Source organism: Lepidochelys olivacea (assembly GCF_965140295.1).
Source record: "Lepidochelys olivacea isolate rLepOli2 genome assembly, chromosome: 11".
Lineage (NCBI taxonomy): Eukaryota > Metazoa > Chordata > Testudines > Cheloniidae > Lepidochelys > Lepidochelys olivacea.
In genome coordinates this window covers 78,282,297-78,303,885 of record NC_140421.1, presented here as the reverse complement: position 1 = coordinate 78,303,885, position 21,589 = coordinate 78,282,297, and the positions used below count along the sequence as shown (strand labels likewise).

The 21,589-nt window shown below is 57.6% G+C and overlaps 1 protein-coding gene across 2 annotated transcripts in view; it reads right to left on the bottom strand.

Moving 5' to 3' along the window:
- The window catches only part of COL6A2 (collagen type VI alpha 2 chain), a 49,797-nt gene that overhangs the window by 10,830 nt on the left and 17,378 nt on the right, over positions 1-21,589 (bottom strand). For both annotated transcript variants that reach the window (XM_084644153.1, XM_084644152.1), the window contains exons 8-27: positions 20,922-20,948; positions 19,554-19,580; positions 19,418-19,462; positions 18,596-18,649; positions 18,160-18,222; positions 17,320-17,382; positions 16,049-16,138; positions 14,692-14,754; positions 13,973-14,035; positions 12,816-12,878; positions 12,247-12,309; positions 11,760-11,810; positions 10,624-10,659; positions 9,933-9,995; positions 9,329-9,391; positions 8,992-9,027; positions 8,564-8,609; positions 7,566-7,718; positions 5,806-6,258; positions 5,465-5,503 (exon numbers count right to left, since the gene is read on the bottom strand). In XM_084644153.1, the coding sequence (XP_084500279.1) occupies positions 5,465-5,503; positions 5,806-6,258; positions 7,566-7,718; positions 8,564-8,609; positions 8,992-9,027; positions 9,329-9,391; positions 9,933-9,995; positions 10,624-10,659; positions 11,760-11,810; positions 12,247-12,309; positions 12,816-12,878; positions 13,973-14,035; positions 14,692-14,754; positions 16,049-16,138; positions 17,320-17,382; positions 18,160-18,222; positions 18,596-18,649; positions 19,418-19,462; positions 19,554-19,580; positions 20,922-20,948 (1,561 nt within the window). The remainder of the gene's footprint in view (positions 1-5,464; positions 5,504-5,805; positions 6,259-7,565; positions 7,719-8,563; positions 8,610-8,991; positions 9,028-9,328; positions 9,392-9,932; positions 9,996-10,623; positions 10,660-11,759; positions 11,811-12,246; positions 12,310-12,815; positions 12,879-13,972; positions 14,036-14,691; positions 14,755-16,048; positions 16,139-17,319; positions 17,383-18,159; positions 18,223-18,595; positions 18,650-19,417; positions 19,463-19,553; positions 19,581-20,921; positions 20,949-21,589) is intronic.

The window sequence follows — 21,589 nt, the reverse complement described above, 5'->3', positions numbered from 1 at the left end:
GACTGGTCTGTGCATTTCATAATTTTATTTCTCTCTTATGCTTAAGTTTAATTCTTTGAATAGTGAGTTCTTAAATGCCTAACCTGTCCTGGCTGGAGTAAATTATCCCTATGGTAACTTTTTAAAAATAAATATTCTATGTAGGTTTTTCGTTTCTACTGGTGGCGCACATCCGCATATTACCTCGGTGCACGTAACAAAATTCATTCCACACATGGATGGAAAAAATTAGAGGGAACATTGGTGAGGACTGTTGGCAACCAGTGTCATATCCAGCCAAATCACTGACTGAGGTAGATACCAGATACACACAGATCCAGAAGGAGCTTTTAGGAATATTGTTTGCCTGTGAGAGATTCAATCAGTATATTTATGGCCAGACAGTGGAAGTTGAAATGGACCACAAGCCCTGGATAGTGTTATTTAGCAAACTGTTAAATGACTGCACCTTAATGATTCAAAGCATGATGATAAAGATGCAAAAGTATAATTTGGTTGTGACTACACTCTCGGTAAATTCATGTTCACTGCAAATGCACTCTCCAGAGCAGGTTTCAGAGTAACAGCCGTGTTAGTCTGTATTCGCAAAAAGAAAAGGAGGACTTGTGGCACCTTAGAGACTAACCAATTTATTAGAGCATAAGCTTTCGTGAGCTACAGCTCACTTCCTCAGATGCATATCGTGGAAACAGTTTCCACGATATGCATCTGAGGAAGTGAGCTGTAGCTCACGAAAGCTTATGCTCTAATAAATTGGTTAGTCTCTAAGGTGCCACAAGTCCTCCTTTTCTTTTTTCTCCAGAGCAGTGGCTCCCACAAAACCAGAGAAGACTTTAGAGATAGAAATGCAAGCCTATGTAGATTTGATTGTAAAGTCAATTCCCATAGCTATCAGGAAACTGCAACAAACAAGAGGAGAAATGGAGAAAGATGAATAATTGGGGATCCTTAAAGAAGTGATAATTAAAGCATGGCCTGAAGAAATAAGCAGTTGCTGTCCAAGTATAAGAGACAATTGGAACTGCAGACATGAACTTTCTGTGATAGATGGGGTGGTTTTCAAGGGCAGTAAGGTTGTAATTCCAGTGAGCTTCTGAAAAGAAATGCCACAGAAGATCCACGAGGGTCGTTTAGGAATTGAGAAGTGCAAACAATGAGCACGAGGGGTGCTGTATTGGCTGTGGATCAATCATGACATTACTAATGTGGTAGGAAACTGCTTTTCCTGCTTGAACAAGCCAAGCCAACGGGCAGAGCCACTGAGATCTCACCCAGTTCCACGAAGGCCTCATGAGAAGGTTTGTGCTGGCTAATTTACCTGGCAATCAAAGGATTATTTAATAGTCACAGATTATTCTCTGTAGCCAGAAATGTGTACACTGCACAGTACCAATAGTAAGTCAGTGATAGCTGGCATGACGGGAATCTCCTCCAGACATGGAATTCCAGATGACGTCTTTAGTGCAGATTTTAGGCAATTTGCCCTAGATTGGGATTTTCATCACAAAACATCAAGTCCAAATTATCCCCAATCAAAAGGACTTGTGGAAAAGTCTCTACAGACAGTAAATAACTTTATGAAAAAGGTTTTTTGCCAGTGGGGGTGATTGGTGTAAAGTGTAACTGGTTTACCGAAGTGCACCTCTGGAGAATGACTTTTCTCCAGCTGAGCTGTAAATGGGAAGAAGGCCCAGATCTAAGGTACTAATCACTGATAACTTGCTGAAAGCTCATATCAATGAAACCACATGGAAATGAAAGAAAAGCAGAAGTGGAAGCAGAAATATAATTTTGACATAAAGGCCAGAGATCTCCCATCTCTTAACCCAGGTGATGGGGTGTGCCTGAGGAATCACACCTCTGATACTTGGAGCCAAAGGGGTTCCATTAAAGAAGAACAGTGTGCAAGGTCTTATGTCGTCCCGATAGATCAGTGAGACACATTCTGGCATAACTGAAGGGATCTATGAGTAATCCCAGAAAGTTCCAACACATGGACAGCTGAGGTGGACTCTGGCATTTCCCATCTGACTGATCCTTTATCATCAACAGAGAAAGGAGAAACTGTCAAGGAACAAGAGAACTCAGACTCTAATGAAAGAAAAGACTGATATTGAGAAGATTGGAGAGGGAGCTCAAACATCCTGAAAGACTCAGAGACTTGCTAACCTGCCTGGAGAAGGGGTAGTTGAGAAAAGTGAGTGGTGAAGACACTCCAGAGTGATGTGCTGGTAATCTGTCCTCTCTAGAGAGGACACATTGGGTTTATGGAAATGTACTAGATGGGTTGAGAATTTAATGCAGGTGTTGTTAGATGGTTGTTAGCTATTAATCGATATGTATATAAAGAGTTCATTTGTTTTTTAAGAGGGACGACGTAGAGCCATGTTTGGGGAAGATTATAATTTAGAGATGCTCCCTCATAAGGGACAGTGTGATACATACGGGGCTTTAGAGAGGTGCTCGGGAGGCTGGGGTGGGGAACCCAGTGTAGCTGTGCTCAGCACCTCACCTCAGATGCTCTTCAGTTTCTTTTATTACAAGTTTTATTCCTTTCTAATTCCCTGGCTGGATGTTTAATGAACCCCAAGATTGCTACACGGAGGCCAATTTCCACCCTGCCACAGACCTGCCTGTGTGACCCTGGGCGAGGCATTCAGCCTCCCAGTGCCAGTCCCTACCTGCCCAGGGTATGCCAGCCCTGCCCTGCCCCGGGGCCAGGGGAAAGCCATTAGAGACTGCGAGTGCCTTGAGGCCTGCTGCTGACATGCGCTCTGTAAGACCCAGGGCTTGGCATGAGTGGGGGTGGGGCTCCTTGGCGTGCTCCCGGGCCAGGCCTGCCTGTGTTTGGCTCCAGGCCCTGGCTGGCCACTGACCCATCCGAGGGGCGGGTGACACATGCACATCTCATGTACCCCAGATAACGGGCAGCTCCTCAGAGCTCAGCACGGACCCAGCTGTCAGCCACAGGGCAGAGAGCTCAAGGTCAGAGTGGCTCTGTCTAGCAGAGCCCACCACAGCATTGCAGCTACGTACTACCAAGCCCTTAGCTCGCCTATGCTGCCCGTCACTGGGCTCCTCCCAGCTTTGGCCATGGCCCGCCTTCCCAGGGCCAAACCCAGCTGGACCTTGCCAGATGTCACACACAGCCTGGCAGGGAGCCAGAGCCAGGACAGCGCTGGGAGGCACCCGGGCGCCCCCTAAATCCCACTCACTCCCCAGCCCAGTGGGAATTCCACCCACCCAGAGCAAAGCGACACCCACCCGTCACCGCCAGGCCTACGCCTTCTCGGCCACCACTCCCGAGGGGAGTCGTTCTACAACAGCCATGTTCTGTGGGTGCAGGCTGAGCCCTGTCCAGCCTAAGGCCTGGGTGGGGGAATTCCGCTGGGGACCCTTTTAGAGTCCCCTGTCTCCCCCCAGGGGGTTTCTGATCCAGCCGTATGCAGTGCAGGAAAAGGGAAGTGGTTCTAAGCGGTGCCGTACCTGGCGCGGGCAATGAGAATGGCCGAGAGCTGCTGTGTGACGAAGGCCACGTTCGCCCGGGCCCGGGGTCTGATGGACGCTTGGCCCAGACCGAGCAGAACCCGAACATGCTGCTGTTCCAGCTGCCAGCGACGCTGCCCTGGCATGGTTCCTCTTTACAAATCAATCCTGCGCCCATGGCACTGCTCCCACCCCACTGCCAGTCTGACCTCGCAACTAAGCACAAAGCAGGGCTCTGAAGCACAGACGCCTGGCGCAGCCTAAGACAAAGCAGCAGCTGGAAGAGCAGGCTGCTGCATCCTTTTGAGATCTCTCCAGACCCAGATTCAAAGCAGCTGGGTAGGACGCCATCAGACGAGGGGCTGGAGTGCATCGTCGGGGGGAAGGTGCCGCATTCGGGGCTAGCCGTTCAGCTCCGCAGCGCAGGGTTAAACCTGAGTCAGCGAAAGGAGTCAGCGGGGTTTGCACAGTCCCGACTGGATATTCGTGCACAACACACAGACTGACCCGACTCTCAGGTGCCAGGCGCGGCTGCAGCAGCAGGCATGGTCAGCGCGACGCACAGCAGCAGATCGGCAGGAGGGGAAGGCGCCCAGCTAGCCCCTCTCTGGCCTGGGACAGCAGGTTGGCACTTTCATCACAAGGTGGAAAACTCCACCGTCTTCCCTGCTCAAGGCTTTGCCATCTCTCCCTCCTCCCGGCAGTCCTTGGCCAGTCTTCCCCAGAGAGGGAGGCTGGCAGCCCGGAAGAGGTTTCTCTCTAAAGAAGCTTGCACAGTATTTTCCCCAGGGCAGTCGGGAAGTAGAGCTCCCTACACATGGCTTTCCAGGACAACCCTCGCCATAGGGCATGGCCCGGAGCTCCCTGCAATCCCTCCTCAGTCTTGCACTCCAAATTCACAAGTCAGGGCCCCCAACGTCATGAGACTGGCTGAAAAATCACGAGATTTTAAAGAGCTAAGAAACTGGGATTCTTTTTCTTTCCGTCTGCTTTCCCAGCCTGCAGGGGGCCCGTTTTCCAGCCTTGCTCCACAGATTCCTTTTTAAACAAGTCACTTTCCAGTCCACGTAAGTTGAGATCCCGCAGTCCCCTGACCTGTGGAGCGGGGGCTTTCGGAAAACAACATGGTGAGACTCATGACTAAACCACAAGTATCGGCAGCACTGGGTGACCTGTTGTAACCCGCACGACTCGCATATCGCCAAACACTGGGTCTCTGATTAGATCGATAGATATGGAGCGGGAGGGAATATCTGTTATTGGACCAACTTCTGTTGGGGAAAGAGACACGCTTCCAAGCTGCACAGAGCTCATTGGCAGGTTTGCAGACAGGCTGGAGTTTTACCACTTAACAAGCAGAACGTGGTCCAAGCACTGGGATCTGCACCAAGCAGCACCTGCCTCTCTTACCCCACAGGGTTGTCCCGCCCCACCACACAGCCCCTTTGCACCCTGCTCCCCAACTCAGTGTTACCAGTTCATTTCAGTACAGCCAGTGTGAGCCAAGTCTCCACTGGAAGCCTTCCAGTTCCACTGTACTGCCCGCCCAGCCCCACTGAGACCTGCAGGGCAGGATTTCCAAAGGGTGGGGAGTTTGGCTCTGGGGGTTCGGCTCGTCCGATAACAGACAGGGACCATGTGAGCAGTTCATTCCTGGATTTGGATTCCAAGCCCTGCCAGGTCCCGTGGGGATTTAGGATCCGAGGTTTAGGCATCTCCACTGGGATGAGGAGAAGGGAGAGAGGGCTGAGCATGGCTGTACTGCACACACGTACCTGCCTGTGGACAGCCCTCAGCCAGACAGGCAAAGCGGGGGAGATGGAAATTGGGGCCTCTCTTGAGATAAAGTGACAGCCCCCTTCTCTGCCCCCGCCGGGGTATTGCGTGGCTGGAAAGGCTGCCGTTCCCCACCCACCCCACAGCCCATGACACTACCGTGAGGCGCGGAAGATCTGGAGCCGTTTGGCATTATTTTTACCTGTTTGGCAGGGCAGTTCTGGGCAGACGATCTGTGGATCTGAAACGAGAATAAAGGAGCAGCTAGCGAGATGGCCTCAGCAGCAGGCCAGGCCTCTTGCCCCGTGGTGGGCGAGGACACACACCGGGGTGGGTGCTGCCCATGGGGATCTGCTCTCCATGGATCCATGGGGATCTGCTCTCCGGTTGGGGAAGAGCCGGTTGTGCTGATCTGCATTAGGGAGATGCGCTCTCCAGTGTAACTGACCCAACCACATGCATTGTTACCCGGTGTACAACCGACCAACTCGCACCCCAGCCCTGGCCTCGCTCGGTGACTGAGCCAGGGTGGCAGGTGCAGACCTGGGCAGAGGACGTCCTCCATGTTGTCAATGAATTCCTCAGCCACCAGCTCCGAGAAGAGCCTCATTTTCTGGACGCGCTGCTGCTCGTTGCACGCAATGGAGCGCAGGGTCTCGTCCTGGTCTGGCTGGTTGAACATGTCGCCGATGCCGATGGCGTTGACGATCACGTCTCCCTGGCAGAAGGCCTGGAGGTTGTTGTCGTCGTCCCGCGGATCGTGGCGCCCGTCTGTCACCACCACGGCAAACACACGGGCTTTCTCTCGCCTACTCTCCTTGATGAGCTTGTTGTAGGCAAACTGCAGGGCTGAGGGCGTCCAGGTGCCCCCGGCGATCCATTCCAGACGCTTCACCGCCTCCTTGAAGTTGGACAGGGAGTTAATGCGCTCGTCGTTGAGCTGGATGGCCTCGAATGTCCCCTCGTGGCTGTACTGCACCACCCCGACCCGGGCACCTGCAGGGAGACAGATGGTGACGCCCCGCTATCCTCACTCCCCTGGCACCCTCCCGCAGCTAACTGGGGTGTGTTCCCTAGGCAGGGCACACACTGGCACCATGCTATAAATGCCAAATTGTCTGGTGAGGGCGTCATCACTCCAGACCCCTGCACGGCAGCATCACGTGTGACATCACGACACTGCCACGCTGCGTCATGCATGCCAATGACATGCACCAGTGACAAGCACCGAAAGACAGAATGGTTTCACATGGTCAAAGTGCTGACACGGTGTTACAAAACAACGGGGGTTAAAACAAAATCCAGACAATTCCAATTCTCTCAGGCTCTGAACAATAGATTTTTGTATAGAACAATCCCTAATACAATAATAATCTAAACCACCAATCCCTTATTGCTGTTCTAAAACACAAATACAAAGCTAAAGAGCACCCCAAATCATATTGCCTTACAGTCTGAAATGCTCCTAAGTAGCTGCGCTCTATGACAGCTGACCCATCTCTCACAGGCCGCTGATAGCAAGTGGTAACACTTCTTTAAATCTTACATGTAAACGTTCCCTTTACCATCAACACACACACCTTCGTCTTTATTAACATACACACTCCCACCGCCCTACACCACACTGGCTGACAGATTTACTCCACTTGCTGAAGGTTTCTCCTGAGCTCTCTCCCTCTGCTGCTAATGTCAATGGACCACCCAGCAAGCTTCCTTCTTCTCTCTTTGTTCTCTCCTGTCAGTGCCTTTGGCTGCCCACTGCCACACTGCCTTTTCTACTGTCCTGTCCGAACTGTCTAGGCACGTTTGCTAAGCTCCCTCCTGCGCACGCCCAATTCCAAGCATGCTGGAACGCACGCCAACAGTCCTCGCAGTCCCACCATTCTCGTTACCGCAGAGTTATGAGCTGCTGACCTTTCCCTTAATTTGGTTTTCCCGCCAGTTTTACTGTGACCTTTAACGGTGGAGTGACTCTTGCTTATTTAAAATGGGAGCCAGGGACACAGAATGGAGTTTCTCTGGTATCAGTGGGAGCCTGGGGAGGGAAGGGAGTCCTATGAGAAACATGTGACTGCCCCCAGCAATCAGGAGACAGTCAGCAATGGCCGCCGGCCGTGTCATGAACATAGCAGCTGCCTCTTCCCAGGCTCTCCTCTGGTTCGGAGCCCAGTCTGCACAAGGACCTATAGGCTGCTTGCCGTGTGGATGCCTCCCTTAGGGCAGGTGGTTAAGAGGTGGGGACCCGAGGGCCCCGTCTGTCTCTCCCTCAGAGCGCCGCGCCCCTGCTCACACGCATCCCGCACCTGTCTCTGACTTGGGGTCCTTGGCAATGGAGCCCAGGCGGCTCACCACGTTGATGACAAAGTTCTTCTCCAGGGAGAAGTTGGTGTAGCCGATGCTTTCGGAGCTGTCTATGACAAACACGATGTCCAGGGCACCGCAGCGCTTCTCGCAGTCTGGGGATGGGAGAGAGGAGCGGATCACAGGGGGGACAAGGCCAGCAGGGACTGCCCAGAGAGCAGGGAGGGTCTCCACCGCATGGGAAGCCGTCCACGGGAAGATCCCCCATCAGGTCCCTGCCATCCGGCCTCCGGCCAATACCTGAAGGAAAGCGAAGCTATCCACAGGCAGCTGGGCACCTCTGGGAGGAAGCTGATGCTCTGAGGCACAGACGTGGCTGGACGCTCATTAGCCTTATCTGAGTTTGCAGAGTTGAGTGAATTATCTAGCCCTTTACACACCCAGCTCAGCAGGGACTCAATCCCTGTCCCTGGCAGAGGAAGGCTGCGCCCAGCTGCGACCCACCATTCCCTGAGGTCTTTCTGCAGCACCTCTGCTGGGAGAGCACAAGAGACCGGCCGGGCTGTTTCACGCCGTCTGGGCAGCTTCACCGCTGCGATGGCCCAGCGTGCAGGGGCCAGCACGGACAGTCAGGCCCAGCGGGGTCGTTATTTCCCTGAACCTGAGCAGTGGGTCTGTGCTCTGCTGGGAATGCCATCGCCGCCACGGGCAGGGCACGCTCGGCACGAACGGTGCCAACGGGCAGCAGCTGTGCCTGCGGGCCATACGGTCTGTGAGCAAACCCACCCAGCAAGTCTGGTCTGCTGCACCCCAACTCTGAGGCCGTCAGTGGCACACGGGGGAGAGCTGGCCCTCTCCTCGGGGTGAGGTCTGCCACGTACGACCTTCCTGCTAACACCAGAGGCGCGGAGGGGGATGACTGGGGAGGGACCCCCCCGGGGTTCAGAGCCAAGCTGCTCAGCACTGACCGAGCCCCCAAAGAGAAGAGCATTGGACTGACCGCAGCAGCCGCAGGTTTCTCTCACGTAGGTCATCACATCGCAGTCCTGCCAGCAAAACACAAGGAGCAGAGCGCTGGTGAATGCCAGCCTGCCCGTACGGTGGGGGTGCCCCAACCTTTCCCGGCCCGCAGCCCGGCTTCCCTTCTGATCATGCCCTTCTGCATTCCCTCCCTCAGACTCCGCTTTGGCTGTGGCCAGTCCCACACCGATCTCCTGCGAGTTCTGCGGCCAACAGGGGCATTCGCTGCTGCTCTGTGCTACAGGGTAAGTCCAGCCAGAGCTGCATCCCTGGCACCAAGAGCAGGGATCTGCCTCTGAGTCTCAGTCCCACTCAGCATGTTGCAGGGGAACCGTCCCTGGGTGGGCGCCATCCCCCTGCCCCACAGCTGTATCCCTATGAAGTAACTAGGAGCCTGGCTCTACTTACGGTTAGGCCAGGATCTCCGGGTGGGCCCGGATCACCCTGTAAGAAGAACACAGCGGTGTCATGCCCTTTCCCGGGACTCACCTTTGGGATCTAGACACAGCTGCCTGCTGGGGCTGGATTCAGGCAGGCGCTGGCAGGAAGGGGAACGGTAACAGACCCCAGAGCGCCCAGCTGGAATCGTTAATGGCTGGCCCGTAAGGGAGCAGCCCCCTGCCAGTCCGGCGGGGGGGAGGCCCTACCAGGGCTTCCTCAGCCTAGCTGCTGCAAGCACGTGGAAGATGCAGGGAGAAAGGGAGCAGCTGGGCGTGACCGATCTCACGGTGGCACGGTACGGTACCTCGAAGCCCTTTGGGCCTGGGCTGCCTCTGGGGCCAGGCTCGCCGGATGGGCCGGGGTCACCCTGGCAGGAAGAGAAAAGGAATGAATTGGACAGGCATGACGTGGGTGATACTGCTGAAGGAAAAGCCCCTCCCACTCGCCCTGGTCAGCAACACCCCAGCTGAGTACCCCAAGGGCTGCTGGACACTAGCTCCTCGCCGCAGGAGTGGCTGCGAGACACGGTGCCCCTGGTGCGGGGGCCACATGTGCCAAGGGGCCGGCAGGCAACACGTCCGGCGTCCAGCCACGTGCAGGGTGTGCTCTGGTCTTGCAAGCGGCCTGGCCCGCAAGCTGCCAGTTTGGTTCAGGGTTCTGGCTTCGGGGGTGGGAGCGGGGGCAGACTGCGATTCCAGCTCCACTCCCAGTGTCCAGAGACAGGCATTGCCCAGGCTGGGGCGCAGTAGCAATGCCAGGTGGGAGCTCTATTGACCTGTACCCACACCCAGGCGCCCCAGAGGCTAGACGTGCAGAACGGCAGGGTCCGTATGGCGTCCCCCCTACCTCTGCCAGCATGGTAGGAAAGCGGGGCCTGGACGTGGGAGCGGCACTGACAGTATACTTACAGTTTCCCCTGTGTCTCCTTTCACCCCGGGAGCGCCTTTCGGTCCAAAGTCGCCCCTTGCACCCTGTTCAGAGGAGGGAGAGATGTGACGGCAGTCCAGAGCGTGTGCTGGGAAAGCTGCTCTGCTGTTAGACACCAGCGGTGCCCGGCTGTCATGGCAGAGCTCTCGGGGGGGGGGGGGCAGCTGGCGCAGAGCAGGGCCTGGCTCTTGGGGAGCTCCCTTGGGTCAGGGGAATCCTTAGGGTGGGTGGCACCCACGCAGTGCTGCTGCACCAGCCCCATCCTCAGCCCCCACACCAGAGAAGGGGGGCACAGATGTTCGTGCCAGGGCAATGCACCCTCCCTGGACTGCGTGTGCTAAGAGAGGGCAGCACACCCAGCGACCCGAACCCCTGTGTCTGTGTGTACACGGATTGCTAAATCCAAGCAAATGCATCAGGGTCCTGCACGCCCTTCCGCAGGTGAGTGACCCCTGGGACCAAAGGGGCTGCTTGTAGGACACAGGTTGCCAGGCCCCCAGGTTAGTGCCCCCCGGGGATCAACAGAGCTGCTCACAGGTCACGGGTCAGCCATGCCCATCAGTGCAGGGTTCCTCCGTCACTCAGTGACAGGCCAGGAACTAGCTGCTTAGCACAGTGGTCAATTCGATAACCTCATAAATACACCCCCCTACACACTCACACACCCCGTACCTCTGGACCAGGCGGTCCCTTCTCGCCTTTGTCGCCCTGGGAACAGACAGGAGTTTGTTAGCTTCAGTTTTGTGCTGGATTGAAATTTGCTGCACATGTGCCCAGAGACAATGGTGATGGGCACATTTCAAAATAATACACCAATATACTTGTGGCCTGGTTTTAGGAGGGGGTGGAGCCCCTGCAACTCCCCTGGACTTCAGTGGGGACTACAGGTCCCCAGCACCTCTGACAGCCCAGCCAGAAGAGCCCACTGGAGTCAGTGGGAGGCTCTCCACAGTCGAATGGGCTCTGACCCTGGCCCTGACCCTGGCGCCCCACAAGCGACTGGCTGACGGCTGTGAGCAGAGGGTAAGATTCCCCAGCAGATCTGTGGTGGGAACACGTATCACTGCACTTCTCTGCACCCTGCCCAGCTGGCTCAGGCTGGGATAATCCGCAGGCCGCTATTTAACTCAGAGACCAGTAAGTCTCCTATTCGATGCAGAGTCTGATTCATAGGGGATGTTTAGAGCAGGCCTGCATTCCTCACACCACCTTTACCCATCAGGGAGCAGGGGATTCGTAACGTGCAAACCCTGGTTTATTACACTGAATTCAAAGGGGTGTGAGGGAACCGGACCCTCCAACATGATCATTCTGTTCCTACTCATTCAGGGGAGCAATAATGCTTACCCCTGCCAATGGAACCCACCTGCCAGCCTCTCACCGTTCCTTCCAGGACTGCCCCTCTGCTGCGGGGGAAGGATTCCCCACTGCTTTCCTCTGCAGAGTGAGGCCAGGCCGCTGGGAGAGCTGGGATCTCCCCTGCACAGCCGGCTGCAGCCCTAGCAGCTAGTATGCTGGGCCAGAATGTGCTGCCTGAACCCAGGGGCGGATTAACCACTGGGCCAATGGGGCCCGTGGCCAGGGGCCCCGTCTAATTGGGGGCCCCCAGAAAAATGGGTGCCCCTGTGCCCCAACCCGTTCCGCCTACTGGACAGCAGGGGACTGCGACCCAAGCCCATTTCCCCAGCAGGAGTGCAGGGCGGGAGGCGGGGGGGACTGCAAGCAGAAGGGGTGGGGAGGGGCCCCCCACTTGCTCTGGCCCAGGGCCCCACAAAAGCTTAATCCGCCTCTGCCTGAGCCATACGTACCCCAAGTCCTCTGGGGCCAGGGTAGCTGAAGCCAGGTCTGCCTCGGTCTCCCTTTGGGGGGAAAGAGAGAACAGGTCAGTGAAAGCAGAACATTAAAACCCAGCGCGGGCTGAGCTCGCGACGTCACCGAGTTGGGAGTTTCCCTTCTCTAGAAGGAGTGTCCTGGTTTGTCAGGCAGAGGAACGGGGCTAAGAGAAGCCATGGACAGCAATGTCTTCAGCACAGCACTCTGCACCAACAGCACCTGCCTTCCAGAGACAGCTGGGCTGCCTGATGGCAGCAGAGGCTGGGCAGGGAGCCGTTGTGGGCCTGGACACTTCACCCAGGTGTCAGCAGCGTGGCTTTGGCCGGGGGAAGGACTGGAGGGGGCAGCTGAGATCTCAGAGGTGCAGACTGAGGTGGGGGTGTTCACGGCCCCCATGAAGCACACAGGTGAAGTTGCTGGTTCCCCCCTTTCTACTGCACTGGACGTACATCTAGACTTTACCTTTGGTCCTGGGGGCCCTGGGTTGCCCCTTGTGCCCATGTCGCCTGGGTCCCCACGAGATCCCTGCAAGACAGTGTGGGAGAGAGCAGGGTAAGCTGAGGGCACCGATCGCACCACAGGGGATGGTGCTGCGGATGGCTTGGGAGTTACAGGGGTTAATATAACACAGAACAATTCCCCATTTCAATTACTGCTCGCACCCCCGCAGGGCCCAGCGCCTAGCTCTCTCGGCACTACTGGGCTCCAGGAGGAAACCACCACTGCCACCAAACGAGGCTGGAATTAACCACACATGAAACCAGCTCTGGCCAAGCAACCAGGAAGTCAGGTCGGAGAGAGGCAGTGCGGCCTAGTGGACAGAGCACAGCAGCGGGAGCCACTGCACGGGCCCCGGATTCTGACCCTGGCTCTGACATGGATTGTGGGCAAGTCCCTGTGCCCATCTGTAAAACATGCTGGCCCCACTGCGGGGAGGTGGGCAGGGTGGGCGGATGTTTGTACCGTTCTTTGTAAATACTAGGGGCTGTTATCAAAGTCACACACTATTCCACAATCACCGGGAAACTTACAGGCCTGCCTGGCTCTCCCACGGCACCCTGCGGGCCTCGGGGCCCCAGCACTCCTCGATCGCCCTGAGGAACAAAGCCAGGAGACAGGTCACCACGCTGAGCGGCCAGGCACACACCAGCTCTCTGCAGCTAACAGGCAGCGCAGAGCGTACGCAGTGCCGTCAGGGTAGGCGTGACTGGCAGCAGGGCATTGGATGGGGTGGGGTCAACCAGGGCAGTCTAGGCTCCCAGCTGGGCACCTCTGAGCCGTGAGCCCTTGGCTGGTAGCGTCCCCTCTCCCAGGGGAAGCCTCTCGCTGCTGCCCCGGGGGTGCAGATTGCCCGAGGGACGCTCTCCTGGCGCTGTACTAACTCACGGCAGAGCCGCCCGCCTGAGCACGCAGCGCGATGTTCCCTTCCCCGGCTGACGCTGCAGGAGTGGGGCCAAGTGCTCAGCATTCGAACTCTGCTCCCCGGGCAGGGCTATGCTACCAGGGAAGGCCTAGCTTAGGGTCCCTGCCAGGTGCAGTGCCAGTGGGCATCTTCCCAGCTTCCTCTGCTTTGGGCCATCCCCCGGCTGGCTCTCTGGGGGCTCCTTCCCAGCTGACGCCCACAGGGCAGCCGCAAGCAGCTGCCTCTTCATCCCGGGGCCAAGCACAAGAGGGGCAGCGGGTGGCCAAGTTTGTGGCGCTGTGGAAAGGGAGAGAAGGGTTAAGAAAACCTCTCTCCAGCACCCAGATTACAGGGAATGGCTGGGGGGGGGGGCGGGTACTGCGGAGAGGGAAACGTGGCTTCCCACACCGGGCTCTGATCTCCTCATGGCTGGGAGACCTGCCTGCGTGACCGTGCACAGCATCCGGACAGATTCCTGCCCTCTGGGCAGCCCTCCTGTGTGATGGAGGTCGGCACGAGGGGACACGCTGCAGGCAGGCTTGGCTCTGATCCCCCCCAGGCTCTCGCACAGCCACGGGCAGCAGCTCCACACGGGGCTGGAGAGCGGGGCCTGCCGGGGGCTTGGAGGAAGGGCACACGCGCTGCAGTCGGACATGGGGGGCGGACGCTTTGTGGAGACAGCTCATCTGAGGGCCGCCTTGCAGGGAGCGATCCTGCACAGGCTGGGGAGGGCGTCAATGAGCCATTCCCTCTGCTGGCTGCCCCGAGCCTCGAATTTGTGCTTACCCTTGCTCCTTTGCTGCCGACTTCTCCTGCTAGGCCCCGGGGGCCTTCGGGGCCGGGGTCTCCCTGTTGGCAGAAAAAGGTCAGAAGATACACTCACTGTCCGGCACTGCCCTTGGGCCGTGTCTTAGCTGCCCAGGGCCCCCAGCCCAGCTCCAGCCGCTTACGCTGCCTGCCCAGGGAGAGGCGCCATCTCAGGAGAGCCCCACACCCGGTTCCTTTCTTTGGGGGGGCGGTGATCAGGGCCAGGTGTCCTCAGCAGCCCGCACAGCCTGGAGCATCCATCACTGCCCTTTCTCCACCCCCTCAGCCCCAGGTCAGGCCCCCCAGGCTCCAGGTGGAGCAGGCCCCCCCGTAGCTGCTCCCGCGTCTGCTAGAGGGGTTGCTAGAATGGTGCAGGGCACTCCTCTGCCAGAGCCCAGACCCCACCAGAGCCAGGGCCGGTGTGGGGGTGAACGGATGGCTCGGTCTTTCAGGGTATGGACCCGAAGGCAGCCCACGCCCACGCCTCCCTCCTGAGCTGGAGAGCCCGGCTCAGCGCCCTGCACTCAGCCTGCTCTCCTCGGCAGGAGCAAGCATGTCCCAGCCAAGCCCGGCCTGCCTTCGCTGGCCCCCGGGGCCGCAGGAGGGGAGACTGGTGGCATTGTGGGGAAGCAGCAGCTCGCTCTCAGCCCGGCAGCTGGGCCTGACGGAGCCGTGCACGTCGTCCCCCGAGCACTCACCTTCTCTCCCTTGGTCCCAGCGTTCCCCGGGCTGCCTTTTGTCCCTGGGTCCCCGCGACGACCCTGCGCACACCGACACCAACCAGAGAGACGGGGCACAAAGGTGGAAACCAGCTCAGTTAACCTGCTGCGGCTTTGCTGCCCATCCCCCCCGCCCGAGATTCACTTCTCCTTGCCCTCCCTTGGCAGTGCGGGACCCCCGGGAGGGGAGCAGAGGACCCCATGGCCTCGCTGGGCTGCGCTGCCCTATGGCGGGAAGCGGCTGCGTTTGTCGTTAAGCATTTTCTTAGGAGAGTCAACACAGCGCAGCTCCCACAGGGACACAGACGGTTAATTCCCCTCAGCGGGGCTTTAGTTCTAACTTGAATTTGTCTAGTGTCAGCTTCCCGCCATTGGCACTTGTCTACTGACTCGGACGGATCGACTCCGATTTACTCCTCCCCGCAGGGGAGCTGTGCCGATTTACCCCCTGCCCGCCCCCCCGGGGAGCTGTGCTGATTTACACCCCCGCTGGGGGGAGCTGTGCTGATTTACACCTCTGCCGGGGGGAGCTGGCCCGGTGGCTCCAAAGGAGCTGTGTGGATTTACCCCCCCCCCCCCGGCGGGGAGCTGGCCCACAGTCTGTAGCAAGTTCCCTGGATTCTGTCACGCCCGAGAAGAGCACTGCGGATTCTGCAGCAGCTTCGGGTTTGAATGGAGGAAATCTGACAATGGATGTTACGCTCAGTCCCGCAGCTCCAGGGGCCAGGATTTTCTTTTGATCTGAAAATCAATTGATTCTCCACTGCCCTTGCATTGTCATTTTCTGCTCTTAGTATCGCACTGCCTGCAATCACAGCTCGGGGGGAACTGGGGAGAGGGCAGCTGAGAAGAGAGGTGATTTGGGCCTTGGGGTAGCACACTGGCTGGGTGCTTTTAAAATGGTCAGCAGTGAATTAGTTAACAATGTGGACTTTAACTGGTCATCTTTGGGCTTGCGGAATCAATGCAGGCAAATGGGGCCAGTCCCACATCCCTCTGACCTATTGTTTCAGGCTGCCTGCAGACTCAGGCAGACCTCTCACTTCAGGTTTTCAAGGTTTCCTTTGCAATCAAGAGGGCTAAAGACAGCGTCTTACATCCCAGTTCCGACTGCAACAGACAAGGAGCTCGAATCCCTGCAGTTCCCTGCTGGGGTTCCCCTGGGGGTGCCGCGAGCAGGGCAGGCAGGGGATGCCAGGCGTTGCCAGCTCACTGCAGGAATGCGGTTTAGCTGCCTTTCCTGCAGGGACAGTCAGTGTGCCCACCGGGTGCCGGGATCACCCACTGCAAGGCGTTATGTAGCATGCAGGGAGAGGGGAACCACTTGGGATCTCACCGGCTCTCCCTTGGGTCCAGCAGGTCCTGGGCTGCCTTTGCCTCCCTTGGCACCAGGGCTCCCAGGGGCTCCGTTGTTGCCTTTAGGTCCCTTTGCAAAGAAAAGAAATAGTCAGAGCGTGTCTGACGAGAGCAGACAGGCCAGCCAGCAGGGGTCACCCTGCCTCCCCTCTCCGCCCACATGTCCCCCAGCCACACCCCTCCCCACCCAGCCACCCATACCAAACACACGCTGCCCAACATCCCCCAGCCACCCCCCTCCCCTCCCAGCCACCCACCCCCCTCCCCACCCAGCCACCCATACCAAACACACGCTGCCCAGCCCCCCTGGCTCCAGCCCCAGCACAGAGCAGTGCCGTGCACTCCCCTCTCACCTAGCTAGTGCAGGGGGATCGGGCTCCGAGGGGCTTGGCTCCCCCTCCCACCAGACCTCCCTGTCTCTGTCCCTGATCAGGGAGCCCAGGGACTGTGACTGTGTCCCCCAGCCCCTGGCCCGGTGTCCCCCAGCCCAGGTACCCCTGCAGCAGCTGTGCCGTGCGCAATCGGAGTTGTGTCCTGGAGGACACGGAGGCCCTGGCCTGAGCGAGGGGGCAGGACCTCTGCTAAGGCTGTGAGCTGTTCCTCCCTATGCTTTGCTTTCATGGTGCCACAGCTGCCCCCAGTGCCAACGAATGGTGAGCGCCGGGGTTACTGCTGGGACGGCTGCACCGGGGCCCAGCACACCCGGCGAAGGGATGGGAATGAGGAGGGCCCCAAAGCAAGGGATTTGCTGGAGCGGCAGAGCCTGCGTGGCCCCCTGGGCCAGGAAGAAGAGGTTCCAGCCCCCCGGCCAGGCACCTGGCCGCAGGCACTCTTTGGCACCCCCACCACTCCCAGGTGTAACTTCCACTTTGGCTGTCGAGCGGCTGTGCAGCAGAGTACAGGTTTCCCTTCCCACTCCAGCAGCCCTGCTCCCGTATCTCCCAGCGACTATTAGCCCGGCTCCTGCTCCAAGCCACCTGGTGAGCTGCAGGAGTGTCTCCTTCAGTGCCACCTGGGGCACTGGCAGGCGTGCCCACATCCCCTGCCTGTTCCAGGTGTGAGCCCTACCCACTGGGCCGATCTCAGCTCCCAGAATGGCTGGTTCTTTACCTCGCTGGGCCATGGCCCGCGTGTTGGGGCTGCAGGTGCCCCAGGACCACTGGGTCTGTGAGTACTTTTATCTGTGGCCCCAGAGCATCACAGGCGGGCTCCAGCGGGAGGGGCCTGATCCCGGTATGGCGGGGAACTTACCCGGTTTCCCTTTTCTCCTGGAGATCCCATGGGTCCGCTGCGGCCAGGTCGGCCAGGATCTCCCTGAAACAGCAACAGAAGAACAGTCACGAGGGACATCACCGTCCTGTTCCCCAGGGGTCCCAGTTGCTGCTCGTGGCTGATCTGTGCCCGTGGGGGAGTGAGTAACCTGAACTCCACCCTCCCCAAGAGCGAAGTGGGGAGCGCCGTCCACCTGCACTTACCCTTGACGGTGGGGCCATCACACTCCCGGCTCTGGGAGAAGTGCTCACACGAGAGTCTCAGTCAGGGCATCAGGACAGGGTGTGTGCGGGAACCCCCATCAGAACAGGGTGTGTGCGGGGTGTGTGCGGAGTGTGTTGTGTTGTGTTTCTTACAGCCTCCCAGGGACACAGGCAGGACTCCATACAAGTCACCTCCTCCTCTCAGCTGGAGTCTCTCCCGTGCGCCACCTAGTGGCTGTGTCACTCCCACGGTTGTACTGCGGCCAACTCCGCGCTCACACACACGCAACCTCTTATTCTGACAGGTCCCCAGAGGGCGCAGACAAGGGCTGGGGGAGCACAGGTGCCTTTCACGGGTCACCCGGGTGCACGCCGGGTAAAGGAAGCAGTGAAACTGAGCAACACTTTGTCAGGGGAAGTCTCCCACTTTCTCGGCGTTGCTCCATTCCCCACTGGGCTGTGTTCTCCGCGGGCGGTACTGGGCACTGCTCCGCTGTTGGGGACACGGCTGCCCCCTGGTCTGCAAGTTCTGGCTCTGGCCCGGGGATTTAAGCTCTCCCGCTTGGTGCTCTGTCCAGACTCTGCCGCTCTGCTCTCTGGTTTGAAATTCACGTACCTTTATGCCTTCGTCTCCTGGTTCTCCTTGGTCTCCTGCATCTCCTGGGTAACCATCAGGGCCCTAGGGAGGGAGAGGACAAGGAACTGTCCGCCTGCAGTAATAACAGTGTGCTGCTCTGCTCCAGATAAAACACCTCCCCTAGAAGATCACTTTGCAGGGAGAGCAGCTTCAGATACAAGAATGGCCTCAACTTGCTGCTAGTGGGAACAAAAAACAGAGGCCAGCTCTCATCGCCTTGGTGCTCCCCTGTGCGTTGGCAGGAGACATGAGCGCTCTGACACCGTGGTGTGCGTTCCACTCTGCATCAGGACAACTGGGCAGGAAGACTCACTGCTCGCGATGCAGCTCCACGGCGACAGGTAAGGCCGGGCTAAGCCCGCCCTGCTATGGTGAACTGCACCTTGGCTGATTAAGCACGAGAAAACATTCCTACCTTGTCCCCAGGGTCTCCCTTACAGCCAGGGGATCCAATCCGTCCCAGCCTGCCCTGCGGGGATTACAACAGAAAGAGGTGAGAGAAAACCTGAGAGTTAGGGGGAAAGAATTAGGAGTTTCTGTTCTATCACAGTAAATAATTGATAATTGATAATAATTGACCCACAGCTAATCACAAGGGTCTGGCCCAAGGAAGCCAGTTAGAGAAGGGACTGCAAACATCGACCTTAAACCAAAAATAGAGCACAGGCCTGGCCCTGTTTGGTGAAAGGCTTGGCAGGCAGCAGTGACGCCCTGCAGGCGGTGCAGGGCCCCGGAGGGGGCACGGGAGTGATGCCCTGCCTATATATCAGGTCCCTTTTTCAGGCTGGGTTCTGTGGGGGCTGAGACCCCCGCAGTGCCCAGAGGTAGTGTAGAGGGAGGGCTGAAGGCTGCTCTGTGGAAGCAATGGGATAGCTCAGTGGTTTGAGCATTAGCCTGCTAAACCCAAGGTTGTGAGTTCAATCCTTGAGGGAGCCATTTAGGGATCAGGGCAAAAATTGGGGATTGGTCTTGCTTTGAGCTGGGGGTTGGACTAGATGACCTCCTGAGGTCCCTTCCAACCCTGATATTCTATGATTCTATGAAGGTGTTTGGGCAGGTACGGGAGTGGGACGGAACCTCCCCCACCCCGGGAAAGAATTCACGGATATCTTCCTGTGGTTTGTTTTCATCGATGGTAACAGCTTCTCTCCAGCCTCAGGCCTCGGGAACCCCCATCAGCTAACGACCAGAACACCAGAGCTGGACTGGGCACGGCTCGTCCCTTGTGTGGCGTTACCTTCTGTCCGTCGGTGCCGTTCCTTCCTGCCAAACCAGCTGCCCCCTGGGACCAAAGGAAAAGAAGTAATTATCTTGCTAGAGACTCTCTGAGGCTCTAAGCTGGGATAGATGCTGCATGAAAGGTGCCTTCTTACCTTCCGGCCGTCGCCTCCAAACTCGCCCTGCGGAGAAAGGGGACAATGCGTAGTCAGCTCTGGGTACATTGCACTGCTTACCCCTCCTAATGATGACCACGTGTCCCAGGTGCCTCCCCACCCCACCTTTCTGCTCATGAAAAGTGTTTGTAAGCAGATCACCGAGTTCTCAGATTTGCTCGTTACTGGCAACCATTCAGTTATATCCTCGCAGCACCCCCTCCTCACTCCCCCGGCACAGACATGGGGCAGTTTGTTGTCAATGCGCCACACCCTGGGCCAGATCCTCAGCTGGCGTAAATTGGCATATCTGCACTGACTTCATAGGAACTACCCTGACCTACACCAGTCCTGGTCTGGCCACCTGTTGCTTAGTTGCATAAATCACATGCTGCTGTTTCTGCTCCCACATAGGATGATTTATGTAATTTACCAACATACTTCAATTTCAAATACACCTACACCCCGATATAATGCGACCCGATATAACACGAAGTCGGCTAGAATGTGGTAAAGCAGTGCTCTGCGGGCAGGGCTGCGCGCTCCTGTGGATCAGTGCATCTGGCTCTGACACGCTGCTCTGAGCGGCATGTTAAGGGTGCCGGGCCGAGATTGAGGGGTTGGATAAGGGGCAGAGGGTCTTGGGGGGCGGTCAGGGGACAGGGAGCAGGGGGGGTTGGATGGTTCGGAGGTTCTGGGGGGCATTGGATAGGGCGTGGGAGTCCCGGGGAGCCTGTCAGGGCGTGGGGGTTTGGATAGCGATCGGGGCAGTCAGGGGACAGGGAGCAGGGTGGTTGGGTAGGGGGTGGGGTCCTGGGGTGATTAAGGACGGGGGGGTGGTTCTGGAGGGGGTAGTCAGGGGACTAGGAGTGGTGGGGGGTTGGATGGGTCGGGGATTCTGAGGGGTCAATCAGGGGGCAGGAAGTGACTATTAATAATGGAAATGCCCGAGGCCAAATCAAGTTTGATACAACGTGGTTTCACCTATAACACGGTAAAAGGCTTTTTGGCTCCTGAGGACCGCGTTATATCGGGGTGGAGGTGCACTACCTTTCAATATACAATTCTGAGTTCACTGTCGATGAGTATCAGTCGTGGGAGTCTGAAATGTGCTTTGCATGTAGTAAAAGTAGCAAAGTTAAAGCACAGGCGTGCTGGGGGAGAGGCCACAAACATGGAGAGATGCCCACAATCAAGTTCCACTGTGAGCAAAATACTTGTCGAATATTCCTCCTCATTTTCCCAGCTACTGCTACGATTGTTCCCAGCCTCGTCTCTAAACATGCACTAGAAACAACGCTCCCGTGGAAATGCCCCGCTGGCCCCTTGCACAGTGCTCGCAGATCAGGATCAGAGGCTCTTTCTTACCTTCTCTCCTTTCAGACCAGGAATACCCTAGGGCAAGAAAAAACACAAAACCCTTTCTGTTAGTGTTTGTGGGCGGGCAGGTGGAGGTGGGGGAAGCGAGGGGCTTTGGGCAGGCAGGCAGACAAGTGGACTCAGAGATGCAACTATTGCAGCAAGTAGGAGATGGCCAGCTAGAGTGAAGAGAGACAGGCCGAGATCCCCAGCACTCCACACTGCTTGGTGCAGACACAGAACAGCAGTGTCTGGATCCTGATGGAGCCTTCAGCCAGTGAGTGCTGAGGGCCAGTGGCCGTCAGACCCGGCCCCTTTGGACACATGTTCATTCCCACCCAACGAACATACAGTGCCCTCCAGGAACATGGGGACTCTGCCTGTTTTATAATGATCTGTGCTGACAGGCAGTATCAGTCTCCAGGCTGGTCTCTGCCATGCCCCTCCTCAGGGCTAACCTGCGGCACCACTCAACCATCCCCTGGTGCAGTGGTGGCGGGGACAGACCTGACTGCTGAACAGAATGGGGGCCAGGAGCACGTAACACTCCCGATGTGCCCCAGGAGCCGCCCTGGCTTCCCATCCGCTTCCAGGTTCCATGCAGGGTGATTGTTCCAACCAACCCAGCCCTTTCCGGCTCTTAGGGACCTGCCTTAGGGACCAGCCATCTGCTCGAG